This window comes from Cyprinodon variegatus, unplaced genomic scaffold, assembly GCF_000732505.1.
Source record: "Cyprinodon variegatus isolate N-32 unplaced genomic scaffold, C_variegatus-1.0 Scaffold24, whole genome shotgun sequence".
Classification (NCBI taxonomy): domain Eukaryota; kingdom Metazoa; phylum Chordata; class Actinopteri; order Cyprinodontiformes; family Cyprinodontidae; genus Cyprinodon; species Cyprinodon variegatus.
This window is the reverse complement of record NW_015150477.1, coordinates 1,185,213-1,197,085: the sequence shown is the minus strand read 5'-3', so window position 1 is coordinate 1,197,085 and position 11,873 is coordinate 1,185,213. Positions and strand designations below refer to the sequence as shown.

The window sequence follows — 11,873 nt, the reverse complement described above, 5'->3', positions numbered from 1 at the left end:
AACCCGGCAGCATTCCCTTGGGCGGCGCGTAACAGAGAGGGTGCAAGTGCAGTGACCCACAAACAAGCTGAACTACAACAGATTAACACCACAGCGGCTCCTGAAGGAGCCACGGCGCTCCGTCTGCCTCCTCCTCCTTACAGTTTATCAAAGGACAGAAGATCGGGAGGACCTTCCTGGATATCGGGATGAGGGAATCAATACAGAGGGTCAGCACTGCAGACATCTGGTGTTGGAGGTACAGCAGGAGAGAGATGTGGAGGTGTGAGTAGTTAGCGAAAACAGGTAAGGAGGAGGAGAGCGGTCCAATCATGAGATGCATAAAATGTTTAATAAATGTGAAAGAAAGAGATTGAGGAAGATGCATGTTTATCCTTTATATTCTGCAGACACTCATATAAAATCTAAGGTACACTTTAACAAAATCCAATGTAACCCTGCAGCAGAGTCAACTTTCAATCAGACTAAGTTTCAGGTTAGACTCAAAGAACTGCTGTGATGATGTACTTGGGGTCTCTATATCGGATAAATCTTGTTGTGATAAAAGTGATAAATGGAAGCTGTTTTATGTTGAAGGATTTACGAAACATTTTACCTGCATTGACTCATGACTTTATGTACTTTTATATCATTGCTCTGTGTTCAACCTTGATTTTCTTTCCTCCAGTAGATAGATACAACACAATCAGCCAGTTTGAGAGACATCAGACCTCGAGAAATGGATAATCAAGGCACAGACGGACCAGGAGAAGGAGGCGATGCAGAGGGGAAACAAAAAGCCGAGGAGATCAGTGATGAACAAAAGCAGAGCAAAGACAAGTACAACAAGTTGGAGAAGGAGAGCAGTGAGAAGGAGGTGAAGAGTGAGGCCAGGAGGGAGAGCCGTCGTCTCTGCAGGAGCGGCTGGGCGCTGAGTGAACGTCTGGCCATAAATGTCTCGGGGATGCATTATGAAACCCAGCTCCGGACCCTTGCTCAGTTCCCTGACTCTCTGCTGGGTGACCCCCGGCGCCGGCTCCGTTACTACGACCCCCTGCGCAATGAGTTGTTCCTGGACAGGAACCGCAACTGTTTTGACGCAATCCTCTACTTCTACCAGTCGGGCGGAAGGCTGAGGAGACCCGCCAACATCCCTTTGGACATGTTCCTGGAGGAGCTGCACTTCTACGAGCTCGGAGAGGAGATCATTGACCGCTTCAAGGCGGATGAGGGCTTTCCAAAAGAGGAGGAGAGACCCTTGCCGGCCACAAAGTGGCAACAGAAAATCTGGATGTTGTTTGAATATCCCGAGTCCTCTGGTGGAGCCCGGATCATCGCCATCATCAGCGTCATGGTCATCGTCCTCTCCATCCTCATCTTCTGCCTAGAGACTCTGCCAGAGTTCAGAAATGAGAAGGAACGAAGAGAGGTGAGGAGTGAAGTTTACCTTAAGCAATGGGAAGAGTAGCAGAGAATTAAAAGTGTAACTTTTTCATGATATGGTCTAAAAGTTCAGAGTGAAGTTGGATAGAAAATCAAGTAAAGCATCAGTGAGACTGATGTCTCAAAACCCGATCCCCTCAGTCTGAGTCAAAGGAATGAAGAAAGCAAATGTGTGAAGATGCTTTGCTTCCTTTGAGCACTAACAGACACCTGCCAGAGTCATTCAGGTGATTCTTCAAAACAGGCGAGAAGTTAGAACGAATGAGAGACCTTAGAAGTAGAGAGGAGACGGTGAATGCAAGAGCTGGTCTAAAGTTACTGCTAGGAGACCTAGACGGTTAAATATAGCCTGGACGGCCGTTAGAGAGCATCGACACATAAACTGATGTCTGTATTAATAAACGGTGTGACTCAGAGGCTCTGAGAACGGCATGGAAAAGATGGCGGCAGATCAGCTTTTCTCCTCTGCATGAAATTAGAACCAAACGTGCTCATGGAAGCCAGAAAAACAGATCCCGTGCCACTGCAACATGGCACAAATAATCTGATAAGACTTGTATTCTGTTTAGGAAGTCTTGATCAGAAGTTTTTATTGTTTTCTTAAGTTTGGGCACCTTTCTTATCCATCTTCTTCCCACATCTTGACAGTTTGTTAACAAAAAGCCACTTAACTTTGACTTATAAACCTTTTAGGCATAAAGATGGCCCTAAAACACGTTACGAAAGCCTTCAAACCATTCATATGACAGAAAATTATTATAGCTTCACTTCTGTCCAGAGAATATCATTAAATGTTCAATCAGTGTTTATAAAGGCTTCTTAGCGGTCGTTTTTCTTCAGACTTTGTTTTTTATCGTACTTATTTTGAGGCCAGTTTGTAAACGATAACTTGACAATGCAAATGTAATTTTTGTTAATTAACCCAGTTAATTAACATCTAAATTATTTCTACTGGACATTCAACAGATGACCTTTCATTTGGAGGATCTGGATAAAAAAAAAAAAAAAAAAAAATCTTAATAGGTCTTGGTTATTGTTCGAGTGGATTTCTAAAGATTTTCTTGGTTTTTAGCTGCTTTTTTACTAATTGGAAACCAGCTTTGATCCTCTATATGCCTCTTATGCTTAAACTGAAAAAAGCTTTTATCTAAGAACCACTGAAGCACAAAAAGGCATTTGAAACACCTTGATGTAATCAAATTGTGAGTAAAGATGGCAAAGAAACAACTTAACATAAGTTTCTTTTGCTTCACACGACCACACTTTCTTGTAACCTTTAAAAAATGTCCCCAGCATAAGTTCTCCAGGCTTTCTGAATATCTTCGAAGGTTTACTTTGGGATGTGGGGGCTTAGCTAATCATATCATCCACAACTTTCTGGTTTATCCAAAGACAGCACATTAGCATCTTTTTTTCTTTTTTAGCCAATTGGTTGCTGCCACCCAGTTATTCACAATGATTGCAAAATCCCGTTCGACATTTCCTTAAAGAGATATATAGGACACTATTCCTGCCAAATTTGCAAATTGATGAAAAATCTATAATAGAAGAAATTTCCTCTAATTTCCTGCTGTGGCTCCCTATGGAGATTTTCATGATATTCTCCATGAAAAGGAGACGATGCAGCCACGGATTAAGCCCAGAAGGGACTATATGTCCCTTCTGGGCTAGGGATGCCTTGGTATTCCCCAGAATTAGTTGGAGAGTCACTTGGTCCCCCCCCAAGGACCTGTTGCTCCAATGACCCAATTATGAAAAGACAGAACGGGATAATTGGATGAATGGAAGAATGGTTGGATGGATGAATGGATGGATGGGTGGATAGATTGATGGGTGAATGAATTGACGGATGAATGGTTTGATGAATGGATGGATGGATGGATGGATAGTTGAATGAATGGATAATTGGATAGAAGGATGGATGTATGGGTGAATGGATGGATGGGTCAATGGATGGATGGTTGGATGAATGGATGGATAAATGAATGAATGGATAATTGGATAGATGGAAGGATGGATAGATGGGTGGATGGATTGTTCTGGTTTGCTAACATCACTTGAATTTGAAAGCATTTGTTTGCTCTAAATCTGGCTTTTTGTCGAGTGAGGGACATAGCAGCAGCTATTTAGAAAAATCATTCAGATTACAAGATTACAGGATATGTGGCTTTGTAGCTCAGAAGCAATGTATTAAAAAAAAACCCCAATAATTAATTGATTTATATAACAAATAAAGCTAGAAGAACTGGGAAGAAAATCTGAGAAAAAAGCAGACAACCAAATAAAACTTTTAGAATTCTATAGGAACAATTGATCAAAACCATTTGAACAGAAGAACGTCTGGCTCTTCTCAAATAAACCCTAACAAAATTTAATGTTAATATACTTTTGAAGGCTAAAGAGCAGCTGTTTATTCAATTGAATTTTTTTATATAGTGCCAATTCACAACACATGTCATCGCAAAACACTTCACAGGGACAGTCAAATCAATTAATTAAGTCACACTGGACAAGTTTTCTAAATCAGGAAATCCAGCTGAATGAATTATTCACTTAGAAGGATTTGCTCCTCTTTGGTCTGCTATGATGCCATAGAGGTATCTGGTTTAGCTAACAGAAAAGAATGCACTAATACATAAGAAAAGGGGCCATTTTAAAGAAAACATTTGGAAAACATAGTGTTATTAAGATTACTCCAAAGGATTGCACCAAAGAAAGCCCAAAAAGGTTACAGTTAAACTTTCATTGGTTTCTCCCATCTTACCCTCTATTTGAAGACTTGGATGCCATTTTCGGATTTTTCTCTTAAGATTTTTTTTTTCATGCGTAAAATTAAAGGGTTAGGGTTGCTAATGATTAAGGTACACAAAAACACAGCCATGGGTTGAATTATTTTTCAGAGTACTGTGCATGAGAAAATTCATCATACCTGGGTTTTAGACACTATTCAGACCTGTGCAGTCGCTCCAACCTAATCAGTAGTTTGCCAGATGTAAACTTCTTCAAAGGTGATTAAGTCTTTTCTTGAATGGTCGACCAAAACAGTAAATGGACCAGATGAGCACTGGAGCATCAGAGCTATTCAAGTTCAAATATAAAAGGCAAACGTCTAAAAAAAAAAGCGACAGAGCAAAGTGAAATGACCCACTGTAATCAAACTACAATTAGTTTTATGTGTCTTAAACTAACATTTCTTTGTCAAAAAAACAAAGAATTTTGATAAAACAACAGAAAAGAAGACAGAAAAAAGTATAGACAGGCAGAAACATTAAAGGCAAGAGTTTGGTTTCCAGTTTATTAGGTCAATCCAGCTGAAACTAATTTAATGTAATACACCAGTCCTGCAATAAATCCTTCTTTTGAGGAGGTTATAAGGTCCAGTGTGAGTTGAAAGAAAGGATGTTTGTTCAGCTGCGTGTTGATTTTGGAATATCATTCATCCTGTTATTTTATTCATCCATCCAACCAATCTAAATTATGAAAACATCAATCTTAGTGATGCAACAAACTGTGAAAATGCCACAAACCACAGTCTGTAAGTTGATTCAACAACATGGTGTCAACTGTATCTGCCCGTCTTTAGGACAAAATTCAGCGCAGAGCCATCAAACACTTAGTGTAACTTTATCTAACTTGTTAAAAGACACTAATGCCTGGTTAAGTCAGACGAGTATCTCCTGCCCAGATAAAAACGAAATGTCTGCGTTAAATGAAGCGCCAGATGCCTGTAATCCGAACCCGAGTCACATGAACTTTAGGTTTATTTGTGCGTATAAAAATAGAGAAGGTGATTTATATAAAAGTCGGTAGGAAAAAAATTAAAGCTGGGAAAGTGAAAAAGGAGAGGGGTGAAAAAGTTATCACAGTATCATAGAGATCATTATATCCTCACCCAGGATATGATAGCTACTTTGAGTCTGTTTTCTCTCCTGTAATTATCATCTCCATGGAGATACAGTTTTGCTCTGAAGCCTTTTTCAAACTTTATGCCCGAGGGTCCAGGCTTTCTTTTAATCTTTTAAAGTGTATTAATCCAGAGTTGTCAAACCTTTAGGAAGATCCTGCAATTTGTCAGAAATGGAACTTTGATTTGTTCAAACATTAGAAAAGGAACAAAACTCAGTGGATTATCTTTTGTATCTACACATAACAGAAAACCCATTTCACAACCGCTGACCTGTTGAATTAAGGCAACTAAAAGCCTTATTTTAGATTTAGATAATGTATTAGCTCCCATAGTTTTTACGTTTGAAATGATAATGATAATATATATATATATATATATGTATATATATCTTTATAAGAGAATTTATAACAGATTTTATTTCTCTGTATATCACCTTGTGAAAATTATAAATATAGGCAGTCCTTTGAAGTATTTGCGCCCTTACACATTTAGTCAGTTTTTGCTTTTTTTTTGTCACACTAACATGTTTCAGGTCATTAAAAGTGAAAAAAAAATATCATTTAACAATATCAGACACAGCTTAGCAGTAGTGAGTAAGTAGTGGTAGTAGTAAAGACAGAGACAGAGAACTAAAGTCGGTATACCCACTCAAAATGGCGTCCTGATGAAAGACCCAAGGTAAGTAACACTCCTGACTAAAAGGAACAAAAAAGGCCAAAGTTTCCTAAACTAAAAAAACCTTAACGACATTCAAGGTCTATATTCCTTTGGCAGAGGAAACAATATTTGCTGGAAAAATTTGTGTATCAATTTTTCATTTATTTCTAAAAATGTAACCAATGATGAAAAAAAAGAGAAAAAACATTCTTTTGAAATTTAATTTAATAATATTACATAGAAAAATGGAGTAACATTTTCTTAATTAATTTAACATTTCCTTACTAATTTAAAAAACGCAAAAACAGATAATGAGCACACAAATAAATTTTTTCAAACTCTATTTGGCCTCTAATGGTGTGTTCACGCCGAACGCGTTTTGGGCGTCAAAAATGCTAAAACACGACTTTTGGACACTTGGTCAAACGGCGGTCAAGTTTGACTCTGTGGATGTTTATCTGCTCTGTTCTGTAGCTACAAGCTAGAGATCAGTTTGATTTTATTTAATTTGATAAGTTGGAAAATTTGTTTTAGATGTTTTTTAGCGAGAAGGAAGCCTACATCTCAAAACATAATTTGTGCAGTCAGTTTATCAGGATTATGATCCCACTACAATATACAGTTTTTATTTGGAGCGACAGACCTCCAGCATACCGGTAGGTGGCAGCGCTTGAAATCCCCGGTGAAATGCCCTCTGCTGCGGCCAGCCTGTGGGGGATTTCCTGCTGCCGTTTGTAGCGCCTGGAAGTAAATCATTTTTAAGGTTTGGGGTAAAAACTACAAGTAACAGAATAATCAATCAAATATTTTTCGTTGGCAGGTTTTAACATTATTAGTTAATTTGGGTATTTATAATCTGTTTTGCTAAAATAATTTTTTAGTGCAGCAATAATAATCAGAGATGCTATCTTTTCCTTTTTTTTTTAAACGTTTGGAAAATATTTATTTCTTTTTCATATGCAGACATCTCTGCAGAAGTGATAACAACTGCATGTAATGTCTGTCTCCCCAAAAAAACCTCCTGGATCGGGTTTTCTGATTGGTTGCTCCGGTTTCCAGTGGCAAAAGTCAAATTTTCTGAACTGCAGCTTCAAACGCTTAGATGCTCGGATGTTCTGGTGCTGGGATGCCAGAACGTCCAATGCACTGCTTCCAATGCTAGGCTGTGCTGCTTGACCTCTCAATGCCGTCCCCCATAGACTTTGCATGTAAATCAAACATTTGGACACCAGAAAATGCATTTGGTGTGTACGCACCATTTAATTCTGTTTCATTTTGCAAAAGCAGCAAGTAAAAGAAGACAGGAAAATCACAATATCATCCATTATAGAACATTCAATGACAGCTCAGAATGTTTTGTTGACATATTTCATTTTCACAGAAATCATAGTAGCAACTGTCCTGTTCAATAAATAAACCTCTTCTCGTTGTGTAACCAGTATCTCATTTTCTCTTTCAGCAATACACAACAACGCCTCATCCAACTATCCCCAACACAACCATCCTGGTTCCACCAAAGTTCTCCCCCTTCCAAGACCCCTTCTTCATAGTAGAGACCATCTGCATCTGCTGGTTCTCCTTTGAACTCATCATGCGCTTCATCAGCGCTCCTTGCAAGATACACTTCTTCAAGGACATCATGAACATCATCGATTTCTTGGCCATTATGCCCTTTTTTGTCACAGTGGGCACAGAGCTGGCTAAGGACAAAGGCACGCCACCATCTGTCTCTCTGGCCCTCATCAGAGTCATCAGGCTGGTAAGAGTTTTCAGGATCTTCAAGCTGTCTCGTCACTCCAAAGGCCTTCAGATCCTCGGCCAGACGTTGAAGGCCAGCCTGCGAGAGCTGGCCCTCCTGATCTTCTTCCTCTTCATAGGGGTCATACTTTTTTCTAGCGCTGTCTACTTTGCAGAGGTGGACAGGCCGGGCACGCTTTTTACAAGCATACCTGAGTCGTTCTGGTGGGCTGTGGTGTCTATGACCACCGTCGGCTATGGGGACATGTGCCCGGAGACCTTTGGAGGAAAGCTGGTGGGCTCCATGTGCGCCATCGCAGGTGTGCTCACCATCTCTCTGCCGGTCCCTGTCATCGTGTCAAACTTTAGCTACTTCTACCACCGAGGGATGGAATGTGAGGACAGCAGGGAATACCACCATGTCTCCACGTCACTCTGGGAAAATGACAAAGAGGATGATGAGCAGAACGATGAAGAGGATGGAATGGATCATGATGCTGAGTTCGTTGGGGACTATGCATCGCCGTTTGAACAGAACAGGGCTACTTGCCCGCCACTCAACGGGAACCTTCTGACTGGGTTATGCACAGAACAGGAAGCAAGGGATCAGCAAGGGAAACAGTTCTCCCTCAATGAACCTCTGGTTACCCAAGTGTGACAAAGATAATGTACTCTTGACACTTTGTGGAAAGAAGCTACTGCTGATACAACTGAAGAACTTATTATGTTGAACCTTGACACACATTGAGCTTATTTCCAGGATTCTTATAATAAAAGCGTTTGTTGGGTTACATTTTGCAAAGTCTAGAAGTGAAGTAAAAGTGGTTTGCACCAAGATAAATATAAAAACATTCTTTGTTTTTGCTGGTAATGCCAAGTCATCACAGCCGACCACCCTTAGAGATGTACATAAGAAAAATATTTTAATTAATACCTAATTTATGGTAGAGCCAAAGGCCTTGCTGAAAAAAAAAATCAACCATTAAATGGAAGTCATTTGAACCCCTCCTCTACCGAAAAGGAAGTTTAAATTTTTTTAACCACTTGGATTGTGCTAATTTATTCTCCACATACAGTAAGAGGGATCTTTGCACAATCTTTATAAATTGTAACGTTATTCTCTATCTGGAAATTGATATGTACTATAAAAAGTTTTTTTTCTTTTTTAACCAGTAAATAATTTCTAAATGGGTTTTCTTGTACCCTATAGATCTTACACTGCAAAAATGATCTCAAAATGAATACAAATGTCTTAAATTAAGTGTATTTACCCTTAATTTGAGCAGGTAAATAAGATGATTTGCCAATGGAATGAGTATATTTACTCTTTAAATGAGGTATCTAGATATTATATACTTAAAATAAGGAATATGGATTTTTTTTTTCTTGCTTAATGTGTAAATTGTCTTGTTCCATTGGCAAAGTGTCTCACTTCAATCCTTAATTCAAGAAAAAATTGACTTATTTTAAGAAAAAATGACTTACTTAGATTTTATTTTTTTGCAGTGTAATCCTACTTCAGATCGAATTGTGACACCTTTCTATTTCAGATTCCATGATAGTTTCACCAGTTTTTTTCTAAATAAAAATTGTTCATGAACTGTATTAAGGCTTTTAAGAGGTTTGAGGAAAAAAAGGCCCACAGCATCACAGACTCTCTGCTGTACTTCACTGTGTTCTGAGGTGCTTTCTACATATTGCCCTTTTTTTTTTACACTGACATCCTCGTTTTTTCTTTTTTTTTTTTTTGCTTTTAAACTTTATCTTACTTTACAGTTCTGATTAAACACCCAGTTGAGATTGGAGAACTTCCTGTGTTTACATTTGTGATGCTGGTACAGAGATGCAAACTAGTTGATAGCTTGTTACCATCTTCTGGTTTTAACAAGCTTCAGAATTGTTATTTGCAGCTTATTTAATATTGTGCTCAGTGTTCAGGGTGATAAGATAAATTGTTGGTTGGCCAGCCTTATTTATCACCTTTTTAGTTGTTATAAACTTTTGTATTGCTCTGATGTTGGCTGTTTTCCTGTACCTACTTGCATATTTTTGAAAACAAAAACAGCCTGATTTATTTGCATATTCCTGTGTCTTCCTCAAATAAAGAGCAGCGAAGAGAGAAATGGGCTGCTTTGACAAGCAGAATACCCTGAGGGATCAGGAAGTCGTTGGCTGCTCATTAAAAGTCTCCAGACACTTTGATTTATGTGATGTAAAAAATGTCAAAAAATGTTTCATTTAAAAAAAAAAAATCCTATTATTCTTTAAAGTCCCCACAAAATGATTGTGTTTTACTTTCTCCAATAACACAAGAATAATGTATTTTAAGGCTTTTTGCATTTCTTTACAAGTTCTAATTATTGATTAGGATGGTCAAAGTCTCTTTTAGGACCTTGTATGTTTTCTTTGCCTGGCTAGACAATTTGACGCTAAAGAAAGGAAAACTATGGACTTTTTACATAAGAACTATTGGAGAAACTGAGATTATAATGCATGTTTCACCCACACTTATGCATCCAAACAGGCTCAATCACTTCTTTGTACCTTGTTGTTACTGTTGTTGTTTTTAAAAACAATGTGCTGTATGAATAAATACAACAATTTAACCGTGAGCCTCTTGCAGCAGCTGAATTGTGAATTGGGCGTTGCAGGTATTCGTGCTGCACTTTGCCACAGTTATGGCAAAAATGTGGTACTGTAATCTCACCCTGACCAAGACAATAAAGAGATCGCTCATCGGCTGGCGGTTGTGCACACAGTTGACGCAGTTGGTCCAAAGCCAGTTTGTGTGTGACAAGTTTGTACAGCGTAAGTGATACAGCTCAGACAGGCAGGTAAAAGCTGATCTCAGATCAGAGCTGAAGCCTGAACTTGTTTAGGGCAGATCATAATCTGACTAAAGAGACAAGTCAACAAGCCTTGCAACTTCATTCAGACAAACACCAGAAAGTATGCTTTGTCACCGAAAATCTGATTATCTGACTTAGCACTTTTTATGTAATTATAATAATCCAAATCTGATCACCTGAAATGATAATTAGTTTAAAATTTAACTTTTACTCCAAAAGCCTCAGGTCTACCAAGTCAGAAATGGCGTAATGCTTCATCTAGATTGGAAATGAGTCTGTATAGAGTTGATTTACTGATGGATTAGAGCTTCATCTGTCCATCTACCTCCCCATCTTGTCTGTAGTGTTAAGATATAAACAATGACTCCAAGAACAAGAATTCAACCACACATGAGAAGATCTTCCTTCATAGGGATGCTCTGTCCTAACAGATAAACTTAAGAGCTCTGTGATTCAGAGGGAAGCTCAGCTAAGAACCTCTGCTCCTACGCGTCCAAAGGAGTCAGCTAAGGTGGTCCAGTCTTTTAATGGTTCCACCTGGACAGCTTGTTTGGGAAGTTTCCACAGAAATCTAGCTAAGACAACTGTCAGAACTCGTTAAAGCTACTTCATACGTTACATTCTAGTAGGAGGTTTGACCCCTTCTTTGTCCTTCAAGACTTAAATCAGTTTTCATAGCATAGAAACATCAAGCTGTGTAAAACATTCCTCAGAAATTTTTCAGTCCAGACTAAAGTAATGATAACCCACAGTTGCAGCAGGTTCATTGGCCGTCATTAAGCATGTGAGTTTTCAGCTCTGAACAAAGTTGTTTTGAACCTGGAAAATAGTTGAGTGCAACAGAATCATTGTCATACTCAATAATACAGTTTAAGATAATTGGAGCTTTGGAGGTGGTGCGTTACCCTGCAGGTAGTAGTGATCAGAAGATGTGGTCATAAAGGAATTGAACCAGTCAACGCTTCTGATATGTTTGACATTCATTGACAGTCATTTTTTAAAGAGAGAAATGCATAAATGAATAAACAAATTACAAGAACGACTTGTAAAGATGCGCCTTTCACAAGGCAATTCCTTAACTTTGCCACTTTAACACATCAATTTTTAGAGTAAATTTAAGAGGTAAAAATAGGCACAGGGTCTACCAAGACATCCCATCCACTGCCATACCTGATTATAACTGCTGCTTTCAGATGCCTCCTGGAAATCTTCTCTATCTAGAAGATTAGATCTATTTTTAGACCAAACATTTAAATGCATTAACGAGGACAACCAACTATCTAGTACTGTTGACACACAAT

At 38.6% G+C, this 11,873-nt stretch overlaps 1 protein-coding gene across 2 annotated transcripts; it reads left to right on the top strand.

Annotated features, from left to right (window-relative positions):
- Positions 1-75: 75 nt before the first annotated feature.
- On the top strand, positions 76-8,951 carry LOC107096579 (potassium voltage-gated channel subfamily A member 7-like). 2 transcript variants are annotated; one of them, XM_015393318.1, is made up of 3 exons: positions 76-285; positions 671-1,408; positions 7,446-8,951. In XM_015393318.1, exons 2-3 carry the CDS (start codon positions 719-721, stop codon positions 8,379-8,381), a joined length of 1,626 nt encoding a protein of 541 aa, XP_015248804.1. In that variant the 5' UTR covers positions 76-285; positions 671-718; the 3' UTR covers positions 8,382-8,951. The 2 variants fall into 2 exon arrangements, with proteins under 2 accessions (XP_015248804.1, XP_015248797.1); XM_015393311.1 differs by having other exon boundaries at positions 668-1,408.
- The last annotated feature ends 2,922 nt before the right edge of the window (positions 8,952-11,873 follow it).

Coding starts and splice junctions, on each gene's coding strand:
- LOC107096579 (XM_015393318.1), top strand. CDS start 719: ATGGATAATCAAGGCACAGACGGACCAGGAGAAGGAGGCGATGCAGAG. Junction 1,409..7,445: donor ATGAGAAGGAACGAAGAGAG/GTGAGGAGTGAA, acceptor TTTCTCTTTCAG/CAATACACAACAACGCCTCA.